Here is a 27915-nt window from a genome sequence, read left to right as displayed (position 1 = left end):
GTGTACTGGTTGGAAAGCAGAAGTGGAAGGGGGTTGTAGTTGCCCATTTTAAGACACTGTGCTGATAAGAAAAGCACGGAAGACCTCTGTTAAGATAGACGGTTTCCGGACCGAGACTAGAACCCAGTTCACGAATACGAAGAACTACCTCGATGTTTGGTGCTTCTGCCAATGAAAGGTTGCACATTATTTCATCTTAAAATTGCGTTAACGATTTATTTGTAACTCTCGCTGCCTTAAAAGGTTTTATATGTCGTCCTAACATCTTGATTGTGGTTAGTACGATGGGACTATTTTTTGTAGAGGAGTGCAAATGTCTTGTGGGTCTTTGGAGATCGGAGGGATAGTGGTGATAACGCAGTGTCGGTGTTTAATTGTAGGCGGGAGGAAAGCAGCTTGTGTGTGTTAACGCTTTTAAACGTGCCATAAATTTCGAAAGTAAGTGGGTGTTGTTTTGTGTTCAGTCTGTAATGTTTTATGGCATGTTCCAGAATAGTCTTTAGCCTACTTTACTTATTTTACAAAGAAAGACGGTGGATTAAGCTCACTTCGTTTTACCGACAAAAAAATTGCACCGTATTTTCACACGAATGTGTCTTTCCCACGTTAACTTCTGAACCAATCAACGAGTGTTCATGAAACTTGAATTACGGATATTCCGCTGGAGACACGTCAGCCATTTACTTTATAATTTATTGCTGTAAGCAATACCAACGTGAAGACCGTGCCAAGTTCTGAGGTGGAAGGGACATTAGAGACACTTGATGTACGGCCCTGAAATTTTGAAAAGGAACTTAATAGAGCTTTGAAAAATATGCAGATTTAGTTGACTCTGTTTAAAATGTTGATCAATAACTTGTTGTCCTCGTTGGGGGGTTCTGTTTTATGACAGTTGCTAATGTCTAATTGGATTTGTAAGATGTTTGTTCGTACTTCATAAACGCACTTTACATTTTATGAATAATTTCTTATTTATTAACTGTTGAATTAATGTGGTATGGCATGATACGTTTGTCATTATTTTTATATTTATTCAGTGTTCTGTCTGACGACAGGTCCATATGAACAGGATCCTTCCATCCTTTTCTCGGACTGGGACCTGTTCATATACGTTCTTGGCAGATGATCCAGAAGTGGTTTGCCATTGCCTTCTTCTGTGTGTGAATGGAGTAATTGTTGGGATGCCACGAAGAAACCGGGGAAGCCCCCGGAGGAAAACTCCGTGTTGCCTAGACCACGGCCTTGCCCAACATTGTGTTTAGAAATTATTGACTCTTATAACTATTTTCAAGTTATTCGGCCTATCGATATGAATGAGAGTGGAACTCCTTCCCGTAGCTTCTTATTATTCGGCCTATCGATATGAATGAGAGTGGAACTCCTTCCCGTAGCTTCTTATTATAGACCTCAATTTCGTCTTGTCAGAAATGTGAAGTAGCGTGAAGCAGCAGTAGGCTGAATAGTCCACTTTCTTTCGTAATTCAGTGGTGCTTTGTACTCTGGAACACAGCAAAACCGATCAGATAAAACGCGTAGTTAACCAACTGCAGCCGCCCTGGCTTACTCCTCAACTACATGACTATAAACGCATTTTTTATTTATCACGTTTCAGTTTTAGCCGGGCAAACACGGCTTACACGTGTTCATTCATAGCAGATTCCGCGTGTTGACAGATGAAAAAACATATTGTAGTTTTATTGCAGTTATGTCTTTCAGGAATAGGCCTGTTTGTTTGTTAAACATTGTACGTAGAATAACTGGTTTCATAGTAGTGTTCACTTTTCGTTTGCAAAGGCCTGTGCCCTGTCAAAATTGGACAGGATGTGGACGTGTTGTGGATGGAGGCATACTTTCTTCTATCCCCCCCCCCTTCTGCATTTTCCTCGCCTCGGCGCGATTAAAAAAATCCACAGAAATTAAATTAGACGCCAAAACAGTTGGGTAGCTCGTTACAAAATAATTGGGGTTTGGAAGTAACTGATTTCCTGCTTTGGGAAGAATAATTTCGTCATGTCCTGCCTGTGCTGGAGGCTAGAGACAGTCTCCAGTCACAAAGGTGTCCGTCGGCAGTTTTGGTCCACAGATCATACGACAGTAACAGTTCCATGCTCTTTATCTTACGACAGGAGTGCAAAAGTGTTCTAAAAGCAACTTCGCCACGCGGAGTTGCTGAGTTCATGTGTGGCTGCCGGGGACCTGCGTCAGAGGGAGGACCTTACGAAACGAAAACCTCTCGGACGAAAAGAACAGCACGTCTGTCTTCGGCGCCATGGCAACAAGAAACAAGAAGCATGATTGTAGACAATTGTGTACACTGGAGGTGGTTGATTCGCCATTAGAAAGTTAAACTCTGTTGTTGCCAGATAAGTAGGGCTCTTCGTTTCGGTTCTGCTCACATTGTCGGGAAATTGTACTCATAAATGTTCTCATCGGTACAGTGGTTAACGAGAGTGGGAGGGTGTAAGGCATACTCCATTTTGGAGTACTCGATTTCCAAATGCTTTAATTACTTCTGTATGCAAGTACATTCATGTCGACGTATGTAACTTTGTGTTTCCAGCAGTGTAAAGATGTGAACGCTAATATTTATTTTTCTGTTATGCTGCAGATACATTATGTATTATTGCACAGCTATAATACCCGAAGCCTTCGCTGCATTTACGTTTTTCAGACAAGTTTTTTTATTTATGTACGTGTTTTGCGTGATCAGTATTTTGAGAAAATCCGGCAATTCTTTTTGAGTTTCTTGTAAAGTATGACTTATGTTCGAACAGTACGGGTTAAAATTAAATTCGCTTGGCAGGTTTTAATTACTGTACACCCCTAACACAAAGGTTATCGGATATTAAACATGCTGAATCGCCATTATGCATTCGCCTTGTGCGAAGAAGGCACAGAACAGAGACATGACATGGCTTCTACCCGAATGGCGATTAAGTGCGATGTAATGGTGGTGATGTATATCGCAAATGGCTAAATCTCTTCAGTCTCTCGGAGTTATTTGGTTGGACACGCGGGTATGATGGTAGAGCTACCATAACCCTCTCATTCCATGTAAATAAGGAAGTATAGACCGACGGTGGTCTAGCGGTCAGAACGCTAGCCTTGTAATCCTGGGTTCCCGGGTTCAATTTCCGGTGGTGCTCAGATTTATAACTTGTGTTGGGCAAGGCCGTGGTCTAGGCAACACGGAGTTTTCCTCCGGGGGCTTCCCCGGTTTCTCCGTGGCATCCCAACAATTAATCCATTCACACACAGAAGAAGGCAGTGGCAAACCACTTCTGGATCATCTGCCAAGAACGTATATGAACAGGTCCCAGTCCGAGAAAAGGATGGAAGGATTCTGTTCATATGGACCTGTCGTCAGACAGAACACTACAAATAAAAAATAAGGAAGTATACTAATATGGATCAAGTTATTCAAAAAGTTTCTAAATTGTCATTACCTGAACCTCATCTTCGAAGTTACATGTCCCTGGACATTTATACAGCTGATTCCGCATCGTCTTCATTTGTCGGTGCCTCAGGAACCCGAACCATGTCGCTGTGCCCTTTAATTTTTCTCATGTGACATCCCGGAATATCGCGAGAAGTCTCGAGTCTTGCAGTAGACATGATCGATCATTCTCTAGTTGTTCAAAGCGAAAATTAGGACGTTTGGGCATATATTCATTCAGTTTTAAAAAATATAAATATTTAAAGTTTATGCCACCGGTTGTATTGAATTTGCGTAATCGAACTAAATTTATTATAAATAATTTAAAGAATCACCACTTGAAATATCATCCGTAACAGAAATGTAAGTAACCACTGTAAACGCATTCCCAGTGGAAGGTAAGCTGTTACAAAATTTATCATTTCGTGTGTACATTGCCAGTAATTTTCCTCAGGTTCTCCAAATTCTCGTTAAAATAGACCGCCACCGCAACTTCATTTTCGACGCCATATTTATAACCTACGCAGATGAGAGTCAGAGTGTAAACTAAGAAACAGACAATGTAATGGGGTCACGCGGGTCGTTGTTAAAGAACCTCAGATGTATTGTTTCCGTGGCTGGCACCAAATACCTGTAGCACCATAATTTCATCAGGAAAGGGAGTGGCTCTTTCAAGCTTGGGAGTTGTGCATAATTACTTGACGTCTCTCGGAAACTTCAGGATACGCGCACTCATTACACTGATAGCAATCCAGACCAATTTACGAACTGTTTAATTAAGCGTTTTGACATTATTCAGGTTTGTATGCAATTTACTTTCTAAAACAATGCATTTACATGTTTTTTTTATTGTCTTCTCCATTAACATTTTTATCTCAGTGCAGAATCGCTCACGGTTTTGTGGTATTTTTTCGTCACGTGGTTTAGTCCTTGTCCTCTTCTGAAGACGAAATTATTAATGCCCATGTTGCGCGGAAAGGTGCCACATGCGTGGGACGGCCCCACGCCTCGTGCCAAATTCGCCCCTTCTGAGGGCTCAGCAGATTTCCTTGCGTGAATGTGATTCAGAGCAGACTTATGCAGCCGGAAACAAAAATAGTCTTGTCGATACATCGAACCTCTCAGATGTTTTAATTAATTATGGCTGTTACAAATGTATTGGCTAGAAAACACATCAGAGTTGTGTTTCACTTTTAAATTAGTACGTTCAGTTGCATGGTACTAACGGTGTTCGTGTTTTATCCAGATGCCATCATCCAATTTTGTTGACACCTACATAACAGTTACAAACGTTTCGGCTAGGGAACTCGCGTGTTTAACAGCTATAGTCATTACTTCATAGTCTTTACTATCTGTTTTTACTTCAAACTGGGTATTAATTAGTTTCGTTTGTTTCTTATTAGTATTATCTAGTGTTCTGTCCGACGACAGGTCCATATGAACAGGATCCTTCCATCCTTTTCTCGGACTGGGACCTGTTCATATACGTTCTTGGCAGATGATCCAGAAGTGGTTTGCCATTGCCTTCTTCTGTGTGTGAATGGAGTAATTGTTGGGATGCCACGGAGAAACCGGGGAAGCCCCCGGAGTAAAACTCCGTGTTGCCTAGACCACGGCCTTGCCCAACACAAGTTATAAATCCGGGCACCGCCGGGAATCGAACCCGAGACCCCCAGGATTACAAGGCCAGCGTTCTAACCGCTAGACCACCGTGGCATGTTTGTTTCTTATACTTAGTTATTTAACGACGCCCTTCAGCAGATCAGAATATATAGCGTCGAATGAGTAGATGGTAGTGGATAATGAATTGGAAAAATATGGAAGGAAGCGGTCGTGGCCTAATTTAAGGTACTGTTACTGAATTTGCCTGGGGGACTGAGGAAAGCCACGAAAACAGTCAGGATAGCCGGTTTCCGTTTCGATATTAGATCTTGGGACCTCCCGAATACGATTTACTTTATGAAGATGCTGTTAAAGAGGAGACGAAGTTGAAGATAATGGCTATGAATGATGATGATAATTATAAACAGCAACAGCGGATCCTTCTTTCAACTTGTGACCCGTTTAGTGTCGACGAACATAAGCCTACGCCATTTTTGTATGTACGTATAGTGGAACCATTGTGTAGGTCGTAATGAATTATAAGGAAGATGTTTGGTTGTGCGCTAGACCGGGTCTTGGTGGGCGAGTTGTCTGCCTCGAACTGGAAGTTCCACACATCCATATCAGGCGATGTTACGCGAGCAGCTATAATAATAATAATGGCTTGAGAAAGATGTGAAAGCTACTCGTATTTGTGGTCTGTCCAGGGATCAGAATCATTCACGAGGTCGCCTTATTACAGCTGGCTTTATTTCATAATGAAAGTATGTTATTTTTTTTATTGGTCCTCACTTTTGTTACGCCAGATGGCGGTCGAAGGACTGAGGCGAAAGCATTTGTGACGTTTTTTGTAAGAATTTGATCCTACGATGGCTTGGTGGCTGCCTCTGGATGCGGATCAAGGCGACTACCTCCAGTTGTTGAGAGGTTGTTGCGAAAGTATTGGATAAGCTGTCAAGGACGGGTGACAGGAGGTGGTCCTTCAGCTCAGGAATTTGGCAAAGGGCTTCACTGTAAACGAAACGTGTTCTAGGGGAGGATGAGAAGTGGATTGATCTAGCTCAGGCTTTGGTATTACTATTGTTTAACCGTTGTGTTGTACCACCAGCGTTAAATAGTGGTTAAATAACAGCAGAGGAAACGCGACAACTAGAAACTTTATTCCAGTTTTGATTTGTAATTCAGTGTGAATCTGCGTTGTGGATGACAAATAGCCCAACCACGCAGTTGTACGTTCTTTGAACGAAGTAAATAAAACGAACTCATAATGAGGAGGTGTCCGTCCGTATATTTCTCCGAAACCTCTCAACTAATTTCGATGAAATGAGACCTAAGGGCGTTGCGTGAATTTATCCAATTTTGGTTCAAATCTGCCTAATACAGCCCCTAATTTACATCAAGATCGGTCAAATAACTAATTTTCTGGAAGGGGACTCATTGTATAGAAGTTTCTACATAACGAAATACAGACTTTATAGCTTTTATTTGAAATGTGTCTCGATATATCTTGTGTTTAAAGGGGAATGTCTAAACGTGCGGAGTCTTGGCGTTCAACAAAGCTTCAACGATTTTATTTCTTAGAAAACAGGAAGTTGGAGCCAGTGAAGTATACAGAATAGCAATGAACGAATTTCGTAGATGTTTGCATTTCATTGGAGTTGCTACTTCTCGCTCTTCTTATTTGAGTTGTGTTTCAAATGTGAGATGCGACCGGTGTTGGTGAACCGCACCTTGTTATAGGAATGTTAGTGTGCAATACTCCGCTGCCAGATGCTTACATTCACCTTCGCACACTTTACTTTATTGGCAAGGAGTTCTTCACGTCGTTAGGTCAGGTTCTCCGGTTTACAAACTCAACAGATTTATCATAGCCGAATGACAACGTAAGCCACAATGACGCAAGGTACTGATTCACGAACGCTGACATGGAATGGAGTTGTTGTACTCCTTTTGTTTAAAATATGTGACCTTTTACTTAAATCGCACCTCGTCACCGATGTTTTGAGATCTCTGCGGAAATAAAGGAACTCTGTATGGTACAGGAATTTCAAGTTGAAAAAGAAAGTGTCCGTGTGAAGTTGGTCGGTCTCGTATAGCTACGAGGTGCGATCGGAAAGTTTCAAGACTGCGCGTATAAATTTAAAAAACCCCGTACACTTATCTCAGGTATTAAATTCATCCATCACCCTCGAAGTAGTTCCTCTGGGAGTGAACACAACGATCCCAGCGCCGCTGCCAAGCCTGGAAGCATCTCTGGAAATCTTTCTTTGTCAGCCTGTCAAGCACCATCTGCGATTCTGCCTGAATATCTTCTATCGTCTCAAATCTCCTTCCCTTTAGCTGAATTTTCATCTTTGGGAAGAGGAAGAAGTCACACGGCGAATAAGGAGGGTGCGGGATGACGGCCATGGTGTTTGAGGCCAAAAACTGCCGAACTTTGAGGGCGGTGTGCGCTGGCGCGTTGTCATGATGCGTCGCATGTGGAGTTCTTCCTTTAGAATCAGCTGACAGGTCCCATAGCCTATCCCAACAATGTCGCACAAGTCGTTGATGGTACGACGTCGATCTTCGTGAATGGCCTGCCGAATCTTCGTAACATTTTCGGGCGTTGTGCTCGAAGATGGTCGTCCAGAACGCTCATCATAATCGACAGAGGTTCGGCCATTTTTAAAACGTGAATGCCACACAAAAGTTTGTGCACGACCCATTGCGGACTCCCCAAATGCTTGCTTTAGCATTTCATAGGTTTCCGTAGCCGTTTTGGCGAGTCTTTGGCAAAATTTGATTTGTTCATGAAAATCCGCCATTCCGAAATCGCAGGAGGGTCGGTGTAATGCACTACCAAAACGCCCGTAACTAAGAAACAAATGCTAATTCGATGATGCCGGCTGGCACACTGATTCACTATGAATGTAGGCCGCACCCCTTAGCGGCAGAAGCTCGTACTACATCCGGTTCGCCCTCTATTGACACAGTCTGGAAACTTTCAGATCGCACCTCGTACTTTACATGAAGCTTAATTAAAAGTTTATAATTGTTATCGAAGTAGGGTCGTAGCAACATGGGTAAGCTACATGCCATAAAATTATACGCGAAGATATAATTATACTGTGAATATAAAATTCTTTCAAGATGGAAATGATTTGCAGAATATATTGTCAAGATTTAGCCAGTGGGGTAATCGTGGACGTAGTAAAAGTAAACACGTAGGCCTAACAGAAAAAATCTCGAAGAGAAAGCGTAGTTTAAAGTGTAATACGTATTCTTTGATAAATATGGAGGGGCCTGTTAGGTGATAATATTCTAAACAACTGCACACATGTTATACTATGATGCCGTTCATGTGGTTGTTCAGTACTCTGTCATTCAGAAGCTGAATGATATTTTTGTGCCTGAGGAAAGTTCAAAGACCATCACCCACTCATCTCCAGGTTTTAGAACCCAGAAAGAAAAATATTTCTGCAAATTTTATGATGTTTATATTTCCATGCGGAATTACGACTTCGTAGTCTGTTTTACGTTGGCAAGGTTCGGTCACAAATGTTTTTTTAACGAAATTCATGACTGCTTGATGCCCCTCTCCCCAAAATTATTTGCGCCCGGTACTCCCCCTCCTCCCTTAACCCTAGTAGTTCAATCACTCCTAGTGGAAGTACAAGCTATAAACACGAGATTATTTTTATGTGTAGGTTGAAGATTTTTCTCAATCTGCAGTTATCGTTCATTAACGAATGGCTGGCTCGAGAGGATATCAGCTTGTATCTTGACAGACCATCAGCATTGACTGAGTTCATTCTTTCTCCTGTCATAACAAGAGTGCACTTTATGGAGTGCATTGCGCTGAGGAGGATATCTGAAAATGGAAAAGAGGAATGAACTTGAGGGTGACGGGACTTACGTAATTATTTTTGATCTTCAACGATAACTGTTTGGGAGATTGAATGACGGATGCTGAGACGGAAAGATGTCTCGCCCGAGTGTGGTAGACACCTCGGAGATGTGGACCATAGAAAGCCGTAGTGTGAATGTTCGGATTTGGTCCAGGTAGATCAGAATAAGGCGTATTAGCGAGCTTTTGTGCACACTTGAAGCAGGGAATTTTGTGATCAGGTGCTTAAACTGTCTGCTTTTCGTGGAAGTTTAATTACACGTCGTAATAATTTAAATCTTTAAGAATGAGTGTAGACAAATTCTTAGAATTATCCTGTATCCGTAAGCACCGGGATTCTGACCCAGGCCTGGTTGTATTTGTCGGCAGTTTTTTATGTATTTAGTCGGAAAACAGTGGGATATATTATATAGGCCACGACCGCTATAAAGCTCTTTAGAATTAATAATTTATTTTTGTCCTGTAATTCGACGTTGTGCCACGGTGGTCTAGCGGTTAGAACGCTGGCCTTGTAATCCTGGGGTCTCGGGTTCGATTCCCGGCGGTGCCCGAATTTATAACTTGTGTTGGGCAAGGCCGTGGTCTAGGCAACACGGAGTTTTCCTCCGGGGGGCTTCCCCGGTTTCTCCGTGGCATCCCAACAATTACTCCATTCACACACAGAAGAAGGCAATGGCAAACCACTTCTGGATCATCTGCCAAGAACGTATATGAACAGGTCCCAGTCCGAGAAAAGGATGGAAGGATCCTGTTCATATGGACCTGTCGTCAGACAGAACACTACAAATAAAAAAATAAAATAATTCGACGTTGTAGCTCTCATCTTTAATTGATTAAACCACTTTATTTGGCCTGGGTTTCAACCAAGAATCGTGTCAGGGAAACTTCATTTAAGGGTCGACATTGGGATGGCGTGTCGGACACAAAAGAGCGGGTGATAGATGTATGTGGAACACAGTGACAGAGGAAACAGAGGTAGAGCTACTCGGAGAATGTGTACGGTATTTTTTCTCTGGGGGTTAAGCGGCCGGAGCTTGAATCTGACAACCACTTCAGTCTTGTCAATGTTAAGAATGTGTGGAGCGTTACCTTCACTTATTTTATCAGGGAAACTGTAAGTTGTACGCCTTCACGTCCTCTTCAGTTCATTGTTCATTAATCATACCATCTGTCTGTTTAGAGTATAAGTTAGTTACGTGCCGTTAAATGAACCATAAATACATCTACGAAACCAGTGGAATTTGGTATTGGTGGATGAGAGGACGTTTGCACCAGATTTGTCGATTGACTTTAATTTCGGCTTGTAGAGACCGAATGTCAAACGTTGCTTTACATAAAACCCAATTAGCCTCTAATTTTATATTGATTTTCCTGGGGAAAAAACACTTAACATAATAAAATATAGTACATGCCATAAAATATAAGTCTAATATTTCTTTGAGTTATTTAGCTTTTATTTTAAAGTGTTCTCAGTATTGTGAATTTTAACGCAGTTAGGTGATGTGATTAACTCTGCTACAATAGATTTTTATAAAATAATAAATGCACATTAAGGCCTCTGAAGTATGTAAAATTGAAAAAAAAAATGATTTTGTAAAATATGTCTAGGCCCTTTTACGGCTTTATTTTGTAAGTTTGGCCCTGCGTATAAAATCGGATACAAGTTGATGAAACAAGTAATTATTCCTGCCATACAAGCGAGAGGGGAAAAAACATTTCAGCGGTTGGTACTGAAGCCTGCTTTGGAGTACTCTTTGTGCACGACACGTTCTAGATGGAGGGGCTTCGTAATGTGGTTGGCATGCAGAAGTTTCGTGACGGGTTCAGACATTCATCAGCAGCTCTGCGACGTATCTGATCCGTCTCCAGACGCCGTTATGACGGTATTTTCTGTGGCAGACTGCGTAGCCTATTTTAAATTAAAGCTTGTATCACCAAGTTAATTTTAGAGGAGATTCTGGATCTCAGGGGATTTTAAAAGGTACAATTCAGTACATATTTGATAATGCTTTGGTCAGTTTTTTTTAAAGAAATGTTTTCTGTCTTTTTTTAAATGTCAGCCGAGTATAAGTCGTAGGCGATTTTAATGAAGTTCGGTTATGCTTTCATCATCTCCCCTAACCCATGCGCGTGCCCAATCTGGAGGTCTCGGGCTCAAAACTTTAGGTGTGGGCCTCTTCGAAAGGGCCGTTTGGTATTAAAGAACACGCGATTAGTTGGTGCCAACGGGTTCCATCTGTCTGGCCGGTGACCCTGTCTGATAGTAGCATACCCTCTTTATATTTTTCCTTTTGTCGGAATGTGTTTGTAGTTATGTTAATTTTGATACTTGCATTTTCATAGTTTTTAGTGCTTTGTGTTGTGTTCTGCGCTTAATATTGTGATAAGCGGAAGTCGAAAAGAATGAGATGGTAGAACTGTGGTAACGCGCATGGAGGAAATGAATAATGTACGACTATACACCTCGCAACATTCAGGTTTGCATTGTCTAATCGGCCCTAGTCGAGTCAGGGCGGCGCCCTGTTGCTTAAGTGCCGGTGTTCCGCCCTGACACTTCTGCTAAAGATAGTGATGTCAAATACACCAAAAGATAATTGCAGTTGTGAGCCCCCACACACACATACTGACACTAAATTATAAGGCAGAGAGTTTGCCCGTTTGGAAACTTTGAAAAATTACTTTGTGTGAAATTGGGCTGGTTTAACCATCTCCCATCCTCACAACCTGTCTCCCCGAGGTCTACCTCAGTGTTATGCCGGAATCAAAGATTAATAATCCTGTCCATTATAGTTTCTAGAGTCATTAAAAATGCGTGATTTTAAGTCGTAGCACGCGTTGTTACTATAGTCGGCGCAGTAGTTTTTGGCCGGTGGAATTTTCAAGGGGAAGGCTAGGAGCGAGTCTCTTGTGCGATGGTATAATGCTGACTGCACCGAGGAGCTTATCGGACTGAACGCCCAAACAAAAGAAATACACTGACCGTGCCACCTCAGGTACACGGACTAGGCCCGTCCGCCAGCTCCACTAGCTTCACCGGCCACAAACCACTGCGCCGACTATACGCATCTGTTTATATGGCGTTACAAGTAGGCGGAAGAGGCCCTCAGCAGAAACAGTTGTATGTGAGAGAAATTGCGTTTTATTTGCTTGTTTGAACCAGAGCACTGGTGATTGTTCATACGGGTATTTCAGCCGAATTAAAGAAACAAACCACTGCCAGATGCTGACTTACGTTCACTTAACTCGGTTAAGAATCCACATGGATGTCAGGACTAGAGGCCCGCACATGGATTAATTAGCAGCGGATGTGAGTCTGGTTATGTTTTACAACGCCGGATGGAAACTTGGAGGTTGGCGTAAGGAACTCCTTAATCATTACGGCTTTTTCTTTATGTGAAGTAGTTTAGAGAATCTGACAACGAGGCCGAGGAGAGTGTATGGAACTAACGAAGGTGAAGTAGCAGCGAGGTTAAAAAAAATACTCTAAGGCATTTATATTAAGGACGAAACTGGTGTGGCAGACGGAAGGGAACTCTCGGGAGATCCAATAGCTGGTGTGATGATAAAATGGGCCTTACAGAAATAGAGCATGGGCTGTCTCAGAGTATTGTCCGCTGACTGGCGTTTGTTTTAAAGGTAATCAACCTTGCGTTCCGTAAGAGAATAGTCGTTCGGCGTCTGAGTAATTGGTCTTCCAGGACTATAGTACCGCGGAGTCTGTTGAATTAAATACGGCCTAAGGCTAGGTCTATCAGACTTTCAGATCACTGTAAGTGACATTTGAACAGTGTTTCAGAAACTAAACCAGTTCACTGACACTAGTGAAGTTATCTATGTTATTTTGAAACATTCTGATATGATATTCCAAGTGAGGGATGCCCGGAAGAACGATGTGAAATTAGAACATTAGTAAAAATATCAGTGAACAGTTAGTTAATAAAACGCGTTTTAAGTTTTTTCTGCAAATGATTCTGTTTCCGAAAATGTCTTTTATTATCTCTGGAATAATAATCTCTAAAATCGTTTTATTTTGACAGTTACAGATGAAAATTTTCTATAGGCTATCGGGCGTCGACTTTTTCTATAGTAGCGTAATTGCAACACAGGAAATCGCATTTTCTTCGTTATAAACGAAAGAACAAACTTTTCATTTCCCGAATACAAACTAGAAAGTTGGCGTTCGTTTCCTTTGTACGCATTACGTAGTTCTTATTATAAGGCCTGCAGAAAAAACTAGTGAATGCGAATAGATTACCAGTGCCCATTGAAAATCAACGGGAAATAAAGAAAATCCTTTGTTTTTCTGCGTTTGATGTAATCTTCAGTTCTTTGAAATTAAAATCTAAATAACGTGGGAAATTATATTTTACTTTTTCTAAGTAGCTAATGTTTTTTTAACACTTCTGTGCTTTATTTTCGAAACAAAAAAAATCTAGGGTTTGTCTCTCCAAGACGAAAGTTTTTGTATTTATATTTTTTCTACGATGCGCCGTTTGAAAAAAATTTAGACACTCCTGTGCCTAATTATCGAAATAGAAAAAACAGTTCCTGGGGTTGTCTACCCAAGAGGAACACATTTTACCTTTACCATTTATTTTCCTGCGCCATGTCATTTGGGAGAAACACGGTGGGGCGGAAAGGCTGACGGTTTTTTGGCTGAGTGTATGTAATTTAGATACTTTGGTCTGTCTGTCTGTCCCGTTTCCTTCCGTCTTGTCTGAAGTTTATGAAACATATATGTGTAAGACTGCTCTAATATGCACATATTCGTAACAAATATTAAGTAGATGTGTGATGTAAGAAATTACTGTTAATTGTGTGAAAAAGCCCCAGGTGAAGAACGGGTACTTTAGATACTTTATATAAATGCATAGAGGTTCTGTGCCATTATTTAATTTGAGAGATGAGGGTGGAGATGTGTTTGCAGTAAGTTAGACCGCGTTAATTGGTTGAAATTAAAGGCCAGAAATAGAGATCTGAGAGATTTTGCAAAGGAATGCACCTAATCGCGAATTGTAAATGGCATGACCGTAAATATTTTCAGTTGTCTTGTCGCTCTTGGTTCAAATACAGAGAAGTAAAACAAAATCTGAGCATTTGCATAATGCGACCACCCTTTTGTTTTGTGACGAGGCAGTGTAGCTCTTACCAGTACCACCGGAAAGTGCGCTGAAGAAAAATGAGTTCCCGCTGAGAACATGGCTTTGAGGGGAACAGTCACTGAACCCGTCCTAACAGTACTCGCTTCCCTATTTGGGCATGCAAATAGCATCACGAGGCTCGCCTTTTATGCAACAGTGATAATGCCTGGTGAAAGGTTGCAATACGAAAGCTGTGGCCCTGCTTTTCAGTTTTCACTGCAATAATATTTTTGGGATGTGACAGACGTACGAGGTTAGCATTTTCGCAGATTTAGACTTGTCTGTCATGGATTACTCACGCACTTCACAAGGTGGGCGATTTAAGGATGACTGTCTCCTGGCTTGTTGCGCCGTGTAGTCTGGTAAAAGTTTACAGACGTTTCAGAGGTCCTTGCTGCTGCCTTCGTCATCAGGGCTGTGAGCCCTGATGATGGCAGCACAAGAAAATGTTATCGTTAAAGTTTAACGAGTGTTTGTGTTAATGTATCCCGAAAAAGACCTTGCCAGGAACTTGGGGTGCGGATTGAGGGTTTGCGTGGTATTTGAAAACCACACGATTAAAAGCAAGTTAACTATTTTTTCTCTTGCTTGTCAGAAGTATAGATAAAAGCGACTGCATTTTTCTTGTTGCAAATTCCCTGAATGTTGTGAGTTTGCCTGTTTTTCTGGTTGTTTGCGATAGTCAAGGACGACGGTTTAATTTTCTTCGCAGTAGTTAACATAGAAAATAATATTTTCGTCGATTTTGATAAAATTAAAACTTATTCTGAATTGTATTCGGAAAACCTTCAGTTAAGCACTCACTTTCGAGACCTGGACTTAAATGGGAGGATAATATTAAAATGGATAAAATTCAAACTTATTCTGAATTGTATTCGGAAAACCTCCAGTTAAGCACTCACTTTCGAGACCTGGACTTAAATGGGAGGATAATATTAAAATGGATAAAATTAAAACTTATTCTGAATTGTATTCGGAAAACCTCCAGTTAAGCACTCACTTTCGAGACCTGGACTTAAATGGGAGGATAATATTAAAATGGATAAAATTAAAACTTATTCTGAATTGTATTCGGAAAACCTCCAGTTAAGCACTCACTTTCGAGACCTGGACTTAAATGAGAGGATAATATTAAAATGGATAAAATTCAAACTTATTCTGAATTGTTTAAAACTTATTCTGAATTGTATTCGGAAAACCTCCAGTTAAGCACTCACTTTCGAGACCTGGACTTAAATGGGAGGATAATATTAAAATGGATAAAATTAAAACTTATTCTGAATTGTATTCGGAAAACCTCCAGTTAAGCAGTCACTTTCGAGACCTGGACTTAAATGAGAGGATAATATTAAAATGGATAAAATTCAAACTTATTCTGAATTGTTTAAAACTTATTCTGAATTGTATTCGGAAAACCTCCAATTAAGCACTCACTTTCGAGACCTGGACTTAAATGGGAGGATAATATTAAAATGGATAAAATTCAAACTTATTCTGAATTGTTTAAAACTTATTCTGAATTGTATTCCGAAAACCTCCAGTTAAGCACTCACTTTCGAGACCTGGACTTAAATGGGAGGATAATATTAAAATTGATAAAATTAAAACTTATTCTGGATTGTTTAAAACTTATTCTGAATTGTATTCGGAAAACCTCCAGTTAAGCACTCACTTTCGAGACCTGGACTTAAATGGGAGGATAATATTAAAATGGATAAAATTAAAACTTATTCTGAATTGTATTCGGAAAACCTCCAGTTAAGCACTCACTTTCGAGACCTGGACTTAAATGGGAGGATAATATTAAAATGGATAAAATTAAAACTTATTCTGAATTGTATTCGGAAAACCTCCAGTTAAGCACTCACTTTCGAGACCTGGACTTAAATGAGAGGATAATATTAAAATGGATAAAATTCAAACTTATTCTGAATTGTTTAAAACTTATTCTGAATTGTATTCGGAAAACCTCCAGTTAAGCACTCACTTTCGAGACCTGTACTTAAATGGGAGGATAATATTAAAATGGATAAAATTCAAACTTATTCTGAATTGTATTCGGAAAACCTCCAGTTAAGCAGTCACTTTCGAGACCTGGACTTAAATGAGAAGATAATATTAAAATGGATAAAATTCAAACTTATTCTGAATTGTTTAAAACTTATTCTGAATTGTATTCGGAAAACCTCCAATTAAGCACTCACTTTCGAGACCTGGACTTAAATGGGAGGATAATATTAAAATGGATAAAATTCAAACTTATTCTGAATTGTTTAAAACTTATTCTGAATTGTATTCCGAAAACCTCCAGTTAAGCACTCACTTTCGAGACCTGGACTTAAATGGGAGGATAATATTAAAATTGATAAAATTAAAACTTATTCTGGATTGTTTAAAACTTATTCTGAATTGTATTCGGAAAACCTCCAGTTAAGCACTCACTTTCGAGACCTGGACTTATATGGGAGGATAATATTAAAATGGATCTTAAGTAGGATATATGAGTGTTGACTAGATCCATAGGTTCAGGATAGGGTCCAGAGGCGGCGAAACTCGGCTTTAAGGTTCTATGAAAGACAGGGAATTTCTTTCTTGCGACTTGAAGAGAAGAGGAACCAGGTTCGGATATTGCTGACATTTGTATCCCGGTATTCAGCTTGGAGGAGTTTGGCAAAACGACGAGAAACCTCAATGTAGCCGGTCTCAGGGTCGAGATTGTAGCCAGGAAACAGGAGTGTTAACCACTACGCGGCGCGATGTTAGGTCACTCGAACGCCGATGACCTCATGCTTCATTCACCCTTTGGTGACCTTGTGTGCCGCCTGACACTGCTTTTTGCGTTTATAGTTCTTGTATGATTCGTGTTATAAACAGCGATTATTTCTTTGAACAGCGTTAAGAGATTAATCTTTATAATGGTGAAGTGCTATGTTTTGTTTTGCGGGAAGAACCGAGTTCTTAAATATTTGTTGTTAGACGAGCTTGGGGCGTGGCTTTAATCGGACAAGGGTTCCCTTCCGCCACTTGGTGTATAATAGACAGCTGCCATTCTTTAGAGCGTAAAGGCAAGAATCAAGAGTATATTTGTAGAACTTCTTTTTACTGTGGACGGTGAAGAGGGTGGTATTTTCTCTCCAGATGGTTTTTCCCCGCCTAGGAAGAAACTATGCGTATTTCCGCCGCGTGCATTCGGGTCTGACAGAGAAAACTAAGAAGATTCCATTGTGCGATGCTATTTTCAGACTCGTAAATGTTCAAACGGTTATTTCGATACACATTAGTAATAGGAGGGAGTTTAAAATTTGGCAACGTCTCCCGTTAATTCAGTAAAACATGGTGAGAACGGTATCTCAAGAGTCCGTAACGCCTTTCCATTCAACACAACAGTTAACTGACTGGCCAAACTAAACTGAACGAACTCCATTAAGCAGAGCACTTCTTGATAACGGCTAGTTTTTTTCCTTTTTTCTTTAGTGTTCTGTCTGACGACAGGTCCATATGAACAGGATCCTTCCATCCTTTTCTCGGACTGGGACCTGTTCATATACGTTCTTAGCAGATGACCCAGAAGTCGTTTGCCATTGCCTTCTTCTGTGTGTGAATGGAGTAATTGTTGGGATGCCACGGAGAAACCGGGGAAGCCCCCGGAGGAAAACTCCGTGTTGCCTAGACCACGGCCTTGCCCAACACAAGTTATAAATTCTGGCACCGCCGGGAATCGAACCCGAGACCCCAGGATTACAAGGCCAGCGTTCTAACCGCTTAGTACGCGCCCGCCACCGCCTGAGTCAGATGAAACTAGTACACACCCCCAAACCAATATCTTCTAAAGATTGGCCCCTTACCTTAAGGCCTCCAAATTAAAATGAAATGTCACTGCCTTGCTCCAGTGATTCGTTGGTTACCGCTATAAAACGGAAAGCTAAACCTGGATTTCGTGCGATCATCATATTGATTTGCGTTCAAAAAAAGTTAACGAAATTTGTATATTTTCCCAAGAAACGTGCGATAGTCTTGGCGGTATTTTCGAACTCACCTCAGAAGTTTGCAAGGCGCTGTATCAGTTATTAATAATAGGAAATTGGAAAGTGCAGAGCTGGAGTGTAATGATACGATGTTCGTACCAAATTTCATGAAAACTCCTCAGTTGTTGCATAATTATTAGAGGGGCACACATCCAGTCTTTTGTGTTTTGATGATCCAGAGCGCAAGACAAATATGCCACAAATGTACACGGCCTTAAGTTTTCTTTTTCTTTCTTTCTTTCTTTCTTTCTTTATTTCTTTCTTTCTTTCTTAACTTCCACTACTGTCGCTCGGGCAGTAGTGTTTGTGTTTCATGAAAATATCGTGTTTATGAATATTCTCTGGAATGTCGAAGCAGATTGTTGATATTCATCTTCAGATACACTGTCCAGTCTGAGAATTCAAATGTGGAATGTGTTGGTGTAAAAAGTATAAAGTTACTTCGAGAGTGAAGCAGGCGCAGATTATATATATTCTCTTTCTCTGTAAATAATTTCCTCTAATGAAATGTAATTTGACATTAATATATTTGCTCATTATTCTCGGACTGCAGACATTCGTCGATACATGTGGAGTTCTGTTCAACCATCGTCGGTTGTATGGAATATTAGAATCGAAATGTAATTACAAAAAATTATTTTCGCTTTGATCTCGCACTGTCACTGTGATAAGGTGTGTTATGATGATGGCCTTACACAATACAATGATCAGTTGACATATTCCTTTTCGATTGTTTGAGATATAGTCACAGTAGTCTCACGTGCGGTGGATTCTATAGAATTTGTGTTGAAAAGTCCTGAGCGCAATTGCAGTTGGTCTTGAAATTGTAGCCGGTAAAGCCGAATTTACATAGGCAAAGTTCGCTGGAAGAATGTGCTTGAAGCCACTGAAGTAGAAACCAGCAGATCATCAGCAGTTTCGAGTTCGGCATAATGCCCCCGGAAATAGATTCATGGATGCAGAACGATTAGGTCAGTGGCTTGGTTCTGCATGTGGTATTGTACCGGCAGAGGGCGGCGGGCCTAGCACAGCACTGTGGATGTAGGGTTGGGTTACTGGAGCAGTTTCCGTGCCCTAGTGCATATATCACACAGTAAACTTTTTCCTGAATGTGGATGAACGTGCATGCCTTAAAATGATTCTCGGATGTGTCGACCGAAGTGTAACTGTAGAACCCTGAGTAGCTTAGCTCAGGGTGGTCCAACTTTTTTTCCTCGCTGGGGCCAGAATACGAGGTGCGATCGAAAGGTTTCAAGACTGCGCGTATAAAAACCCGTATACTTATCTCAGGTATTAAATTCATCCACCACCCTCGAAGTAGTTCCCCTGGGAGTGAACACACCGATCCCAGCGCCGCTGCCAAGCATGGAAGCGTCCCTGGAAATCTTTCTTTGTCAGCCTGTCAAGCACCATCTGCGATTCTGCCTGAATCTCTTGCCAAAGACTCGCGAAAACGGCTACGGAAACCTATGAAATGCTAAAGCAAGCATTTGGGGAGTCCGCAATGGGTCGTGCACAAACTTTTGTGTGGCATTCACGTTTTAAAAATGGCCGAACCTCTGTCGATGATGACGAGCGTTCTGGACGACCATCTTCGAGCACAACGCCCGAAAATGTTACGAAGATTCGGCAGGCCATTCACGAAGATCGACGTCGTACCATCAACGACTTGTGCGACATTGTTGGGATAGGCTATGGGACCTGTCAGCTGATTCTAAAGGAAGAACTCCACATGCGACGCATCATGACAACGCGCCAGCGCACACCGCCCTCAAAGTTCGGCAGTTTTTGGCCTCAGACACCATGGCCGTCATCCCGCACCCTCCTTATTCGCCGTGTGACTTCTTTCTCTTCCCAAAGATGAAAATTCAGCTAAAGGGAAGGCGATTTGAGACGATAGAAGAGATTCAGGCAGAATCGCAGATGGTGCTTGACAGGCTGACAAAGAAAGATTTCCAGTGATGCTTCCAGGCTTGGCAGAGGCGCTGGGATCGTTGTGTTCACTCCCAGGGGAACTACTTTGAGGGTGATGGATGAATTTAATACCTGAGATAAGTGTACGGGTTTTTATACGCGCAGTCTGGAAACTTTCCGATCGCACCTCGTAGTTTTCTTGTTGGACCCAATGGCCATGAAACCCCTACTGTCACTATTTTTGCATTTCAAGACCAATTTTAGAAGAGTTGTATTGTGTATTGGAGTGTTCCATTATGTTCTCGTAAACACGTGAACGCGATACATTTCACACTGTCGACACAACTGTATCAAAGTGTTTCATACAACCCAGCTAAAATAAAAATATGAAAATTGCGTTATGTCCTAAGTTAGCGTGTCTAAAATATTTATTACAAACACTATTTCGGATAAAAATTATACTTTTAAAGAAGATATATACGAATGCTTTATTCCGAAATGTTGTCAATATTAAACATATCACGGACAGTAGCCGGCGACCAGCATAATTGTGGCGTGAAATATGTTAATTGAGCGTTGGTAAAACGAGGAGTTATTGTGCTTAAAGTTTGTTAGTCACTTAAATTGAGAGAATGTTTAGAGGAGGATGTGCTGCACATGGCACACGGTGTGTATGAATCAGCTTAGTTTCTCACAGACTGAACTTGCAGTGAGCTGAAATACCGCACAGGCTAGACTTGTAGAAGGTCATTGGACGTTATCTTATGTATAACCTGTTCGTGCCTCTTGCGTTCCTGGCATGTGATACGAGGGCATGAACTTAAGGAATCGTGACTTAATATAAGCACGCTGTTCCTAATAATAGTTGCCATTCATTTATCAGACACAATTATAAATAACAGTACATAATATACGTGGCGTGTTGAATAGATCATGGTCTGATATTGGCCAGTAGCCCTGGTAAAGGTTCTTTGAAAAATATGATAGTTATTCAGCTGGTCAAAGTTAACTCACTGCTTTTCGAAACTAAGAGGTCCATTACCTTGTTCACAGGACCCGCCGATGGGCCATATGCCTTTTGAACTTCAGTTTATCCATCTGTGTATGCCAGGGTTTTCCAAATGTACTCTTTCTCGATATTATTATTATTATTATTATTATTTAGTGTTCTGTCTGACGACAGGTCCATATGAACAGGATCCTTCGATCCTTTTCTCGGACTGGGACCTGTTCATATACGTTGTTGGCAGATGATCCAGAAGTGGTTTGCCATTGCCTTCTTCTGTGTGTGAATGGAGTAATTGTTGGGATGTCACGGAGAAACCGGGGAAGCCCCCGGAGGAAAACTCCATGTTTCCTAGACCACGGCCTTGCCCAACACAAGTTATAAATTCGGGCACCGCCGGGAATCGAACCCGAGACCCCTGGATTACAAGGCCAGCGTTCTAACCGCTAGACCACCGTGGCGGTCTACCGACGAAAATTCTATATGTATTTTACCATGTGTACTACAAGCCCTTCCAATCTTATTTTTCTTTATTTTACCACACCTAACAAATTAAAGGCAAAGCTCCTTCGTATGTAATTATCTCTTCCTTCCTGTTGCTTCCCCTTGTGTAATGGTTGTGACAGGTGTTTGAGGATAGGGTCCTCCACTGGGGGTCAAAATTCTTTCGAATTATATTTTTGTATGATACAATACAGAAAATATTTATGCAATCGAAAAGCAATATTATCACTCACTAGGTGACGTTTAAAGTATCAGTACTAAGTTTATACATTCTTATTTATCTGGTATATTTGCAGTTCAGCTTGGCCTTTAGTTTTTGTTGATAGAAACAAGCAAGTGAAAATATACAGTTCTTCTCGTAAAGAATTGCAACTACAGCAGGATTTATTAATCACGAAGTATATTTAACAATTTGTTGTGCCCCTTAATTTGTGGATTTTAATTGTGTTTGCAACAAGATGGAATTGGTGAAGATGCAAAATGAGGTATGTAAATTCCTGACTGATCCAGTACTTTCAGACTGCTGGTGTTCTAAATTTTACAGTGTCATACTGAAACCAAATACCTCATCTTGTACAAAGTGACGGACATCAGCATACATTCTCAATACAGGATATGTCAATTGAGCATATCATTTGCTGAAATATTTAAAAATAGAAAAATAAAACAATTTGTGTCATAAATATGCCGCACATTTTGTACTTGCCACGGTGGTCTAGCGGTTAGAACGCTGGCCTTGTAATCCTGGGGTCTCGGGTTCGATTCCCGGCGGTGACCGAATTTATAACTTGTGTTGGGCAAGGCCGTGGTCTAGGCAACACGGAGTTTTCCTCCGGGGGCTTCCCCGGTTTCTCCGTGGCATCCCATTCACACACAGAAGAAGGCAATGGCAAACCACTTCTGGATCATCTGTCAAGAACGTATATGAACAGGTCCCAGTCCGAGAAAAGGATGCAAGGATCCTGTTCATATGGACCTGTCGTCAGACAGAACACTAAATAAAAAGATCTGACAATACATGCATACTCACTCAAAGATGAAAAAGTGTGAAAATGTGATGACTGAAATAGCACTGCAAGGAGAACCCAAAGTTTAACACGTTCTGCTATTGGATATCATATCGAGCCATTCCATCTTTCTCCCATCTTAACCATCTCCCTAAAATGTTTAATTATCATTCTGTTATCCTTACTTAGTTGTCCAAATGACCATTTTACGTGTGTTTTTTATATCAAAATTTTTTTATTGACTTAATGTTGTAGTAAACCAAGCTCATGTTTCATCATTAATCCTGTTACTCTTATTAAACTATAAATTTCTGAGGAACAATGCATAATGATGCATTAATCTAGCTACCAGTGCCTTATATGAATATTACGTGTTACAATCATCATACCTTTTATTAGTTTTTCTCTGTGTCTAGATGTTAGTAATTATCAGTCTGGTTACTTGTGGGTTATCGGGACACATCACTTTAAAAATAGGTTAGGTTAGGTTAGTCTAGTCTAGTCTAGTCTAGTCTCTCTCTCTATTGTTTGGGCACCGAACAGCAATAAATAACTAAACGAACAGATAACAACAACCGAGTATACGGGTATACTAATACGCATGCGCAGTTTTCCGTCCAATCCAAGTCCAGATATTCGACTCTCCCATTTTGTGTCCCGATAACCAACAAGTACCTCAGTCTGTATATGAATTGGTAGCTCATATTCTTAATATGTCAAGAGTTCAAACGTCTGCCATCTCTCTCTCTCTCTCTCTCTCTCTCTCTCTCTCTCTTGTAGTCTACAGTTCATTAAACTTTTTGTATTTTGTGCCATATTGTGAATACAGTGCGTGCGTTCATATATCTGCTGTTTAAATTTCAATATACTCATTCTTATTCCTTTTTAAGTCGTCTGTGATGTCGAATGGCGAAATCGTTTGCTATGCCAAGCTGTTCACTTGTACCGGATATGATTCAGGGAATGAAATAGTTCTAATGCATATTTGGCACCAAAACCCACCCACCCCCAGAGAGAGAAATATAAATATCAGTAGGGGATTGCATTGTTAACTTGATACTACATGCAGGTGATCGGGCAGTTTCACGCTGTGGCCACTTTACCCTCGGGGAATTGATAGGAGTGTATATGAGCTGGCCTGGATGTGATAGCAAGGAGAAAAACTATGCCCCTGTTTGGAAGTCCAAGAGTTTAGCTTGTGTTAGAAAGATAAAACTACTGGAAGTAAAAATATCGACAATCTTCATTTCGTAAAATTCTACAACCGTGCATAAACATTCTGTAATGTGATGTTTAACTAGATACTCCTGAAAATATCTAACAAACTTTAAATTCAGTAGTGGTGTTAATTCGATAATCAAAACAATTATTTTTGTCTCAGATTTAATTCCCAATATTAATTTTCAACGAACTTAATTTCTGTAGAGACAGATTCACGAAGTTTATGTTTTCGTACCTTGTTAATTGATGTGTAGAGTTACAAGTAAGGAATATTGTGAAGATGGCGGTCTTCCTGTCGTTGGCGATGAACTCCTACCAGACTGCATTGCATAACAACCCTGAGCATTGACATCTTCATACTTGCCACCATGAGAACCTAAAATCTTGCTAGGAGTACTGTTTCCTTTTTCTGTTTTATTTTTAGCAAATTGTAAAGAATGTAGACATTTGTTTTTACAAACCTTTTAACACAAACACATTGAAATGTATCATCTACGTGTCTGCCAACAGAAATGTAGAATAGGAACTCGTGTATGGTCTAGTCTTGCAACCCCGTGTTCTGAAATTTGGCTTCCCGAGCATTTTCACGTATTTAATATTTGTAAAATTTTATAAAGGTTAAAATTTGAGGCAAACTGTTGGCATGTATACAAGGCGAAAGATCATTCTTCATACCCTGTTCTAGATCATAATTTTTTTGCATTTATTTATGAAGGTAAAGGTCTGTATTCTGTACAGCCGACTTTTTCGAATTTTTGACAAATATCTATTTTGTTAAATTCTGTACTTATAGTACTTATTATTGCCCGAGTGTCCCATTTATAATACAGTGTACTTCAGTTTAATCACTATTGACATTTTCTTTATTCTTTCGCCAGATATCGGATATTGTTGTGGGCCAGGAGCCTAATGTATCAGCGCGAGATGCATTGTTGAGATGGGCGAGGCGTTCAACGGCCAAGTATCCGGGTGTCCGAGTCACTGACTTCACAAGTTCATGGCGCGATGGCTTGGCATTCAATGCTATTATTCACCGTAACAGGTAATTGTTTTTATTATAGGCGAACTGTGATTTGCATTTGAACATTTGCAGGAGAATTGTAATTGTTGTGTCATTAATGTGTAATGAAAATTCAGACTGTGTAGAAAATAAACATGTAGGGAGAGGCATTTAGTCATTGTGTCTATTACTTGACAGTTTTTAAGAGAATCTTAAAAATTTATTGTGTGCTTTCATTAGTACGTGAATAAATGAAAAATGTATCATGTACTTTTCTCTAATGCACGGGGCAATGTAATAAATAAAAATCTCTCCAGGGACTGAAGTATTTTTTAATATTTTGCCATGTTTTTTATTAAAGTCTTGCTTCTCTGTGACAGAATTTGCATGGAATTGAGTTTGTAGTCAGTATTGTGCATTTTTGCCAAACTATTTTAAGTCTAAAATATCTGATTTATTTTAACAATGACTTCGATAAATATTTGTATTTTGTTATGCTGCGTAATAATTTGTATGGTAAATAACTGCATATTTTTTAAACATTTCCAAAAAAATTGGAATATTTCTGAGATTGTTAAATGAAGAAGTCGTGTGTCTGAATTTCTGAAGTACGAGTAATGGACAGATGTTGATCTGTAGTAATTTCAAGTGCCTTGCTAAATATCAGAGTACAGATAGAGATTTTATAAATACTTGTTCTGCGGTCAGCCGGTTTTGAAAAGTACCTTTGTGTTATTTAAATACTGTAGTTGGAGGTGATATATACTTGGAAGGAATCTTGTAATCCCTTCACGTAACTTATTGTTTCAGGAAATGTTTTTAAATATTAAATCGTATGTTTACTTCAGTAATTTTATGTACATTTTGGCAAGGCAAGTGTAAGCAAATATACGTATTTGATATGATTTATGACGTGATGTGGTATGATATGATAGTGGGACTATACGTGGAGTGTAATTTTGTTTTCAGACCTGATCTAATCGACTGGCGCTCAATCCGATCACGAATTGCACGAGATCGCCTAGAGAATGCATTCAATGTTGCAGAGAGGGAATATGGCGTGACCAGACTTCTTGATCCTGAAGGTAAAAAATACTTCAGCCCCTTGTTTGCGTCTATCATGAGAGGCTAAAATGCAGTGCGGCAACTGGAAAACGGGACTGGTGTTATGAGGCATGAACTGGTGCTGCCATCTACCAGAAGTGAATATGAATCCAAAGAGAGATTGTTCCTAGAGTGCTACACCGAAGGTCATCACACATTGTCGCCGTTTGAGAACGTAGTTTGAGCTGAAGTAGACGTCTCTCTTGTGTGTGTGTTGTGAATCAAGAATGGAACAAAGAGCGAACATCAAATTTTGTGTTCGGCTGGGCAAAAGTGCCACGGAAACGTTTCGAATGATGAAGCAAGTGTACGGAGATAATTGTCTGTCTCGTACACGTGTTTTTGAGTGGCATAACAGTTTCCGCCATGGAAGAGAATCATTGGAAGATGATGAACATCCTGGCCCAGCAAAAACGATTCGAACGCCAGAGTTGATTGAATAGGTGAATCACCAACAACCGATGTGCAACGCTTCGAATGATTTCAGAGGATCTGTGCGTTAATAAATAAACTTCTTCTATGGCTCTCCGGTCCTTATTCGGTCCATGGCCTCCTCAATTCTCCTCTTCCATTCGCTCCTCTGTTAGGTCCGTCTGTCCGAGGCTTTGATCGAGGTTTCGAAACATCTTCCTTTTTACGGTGCAAGGTTGTTAGCCTTGCGACCAACCTCCAACCTGGAGGACCAGGGTACCTGTCTTAGTCTCACCTCTCCCCTTCGACCAATCTGGCTAGGGAGGCCCTACCAGTAGCTCTTGGGGTCACTGAGGTTAATAAATAAACCATTCGACAAATAATAACTCAGGATTTGAAAAAAATTAAGGTCTGTGAGCGGTTTGTTCCACATTCATTAACAGACGATCAACAACAGTTCCGAGTTGAATACTGCAGGGAACTCATTGATGCCACTGAAAACAAACCCAACTTCCTGAATTCGATCGTTACGGGTGACGAGACGTGGTGTTTCCAGTACGACCCCGAAACAAAGCTACAAATTGCGGAGTAGAAGTCAGCAAACTCTCCCCGAGCCAAGAAAGATCAAAAATCAAAACAATGATTATCATTTTCTACGACAGCGAGGGAATTGTGCACAAAGAGTTCATACCCAGTGGCGAGACAGTTACTGCTGCCTACTATCTGGACATTTTGGAACGTTTGCTTCAGAGAATCCGTCATGTACGGCCTATGTATCGAGAAGATGGCAGTTGGTTCCTGTTGCAAGACAAAGTGCCAAGCCATAAGGCTCTCATTGATAGGGAGTTTTTGGCCACCAAAAAAGTCTGTGTATTGTCGCATCCACCGTATCCACCGGACTTAGCACCATGTGACTTCTTTTTGTTTCCAAAACTCAAAGCACCACTGAAAGGCTGTTGTTTTGATGACGTGGACACCATTCAAAGGGCTGTAACGAGAGTATTGAACAGAATTCCAGACACGGCCATCCGCAATTCCTCCCAGTTGCTTCATGGTCGTTGTGTGCAGCGTATAGGTGCAGGAGGAAGCTACTTTGAATAAACAATGCTCAGATTTCTCTTACATGGAACCATTATTTTTTTCCAGCATCAGTCCCGTTTTCCAGTTGCCGCACTGTGTATCATACTGTCTGTGTTAACTTAATTGGACATGTGTTAACAGTATTTGTAATCTTTTACTGTTCTTGACACTTAATATGTTTTTCCACTTGAGCATGCTTGTCAGTAAAACATAATCTGACACAAATTCAAGATATTAATGAACAGTGTGTATAAGGCTGGCATTATCTGCTTGTTCATCTTTTTGTCTGTCTTGCTGCATGGTTCATCTGGAGCCAGTCTAGTCTAGGTTAGGTTAGGTTAGACTGGGGTAGGTTAGGTTGAGTTGGGGTAGGGTAGGATATGACAGAGCCGTGTTAGAGTGGATAAGGTTTGGGCTATGTTAGATTAGAATAGGCTAGTCTAAACACGTACAGTGATGCATGGTTATGGATTAGGGTAAGTTAGGGTTTTTAGGCGTGGCTAGGTCAGGTTAGACAAGGATAAGTTTGAACAACGAACAGGGAGGAAAATCTTTCTCTTCAATAGACCTTTAGT

General features: G+C 40.6%; 1 protein-coding gene across 37 annotated transcripts in view; it reads left to right on the top strand.

The window, feature by feature from the left end:
- Positions 1–27915, top strand: part of shot (dystonin-like protein short stop) — a 308131-nt gene that overhangs the window by 148513 nt on the left and 131703 nt on the right. For all 37 annotated transcript variants that reach the window (XM_087343471.1, XM_087343467.1, XM_087343486.1 and 34 more), the window contains 2 exons: positions 24624–24787; positions 25715–25830. In XM_087343471.1, the coding sequence (XP_087199597.1) occupies positions 24624–24787; positions 25715–25830 (280 nt within the window). The remainder of the gene's footprint in view (positions 1–24623; positions 24788–25714; positions 25831–27915) is intronic.

Source organism: Zootermopsis nevadensis, unplaced genomic scaffold (assembly GCF_977971745.1).
Source record: "Zootermopsis nevadensis isolate Lab colony 2312 unplaced genomic scaffold, Znev_1.0 Znev_ptg000006l, whole genome shotgun sequence".
Classification (NCBI taxonomy): Eukaryota; Metazoa; Arthropoda; class Insecta; order Blattodea; family Termopsidae; genus Zootermopsis; species Zootermopsis nevadensis.
This window is presented reverse-complemented; position numbering and strand designations above follow the sequence as displayed.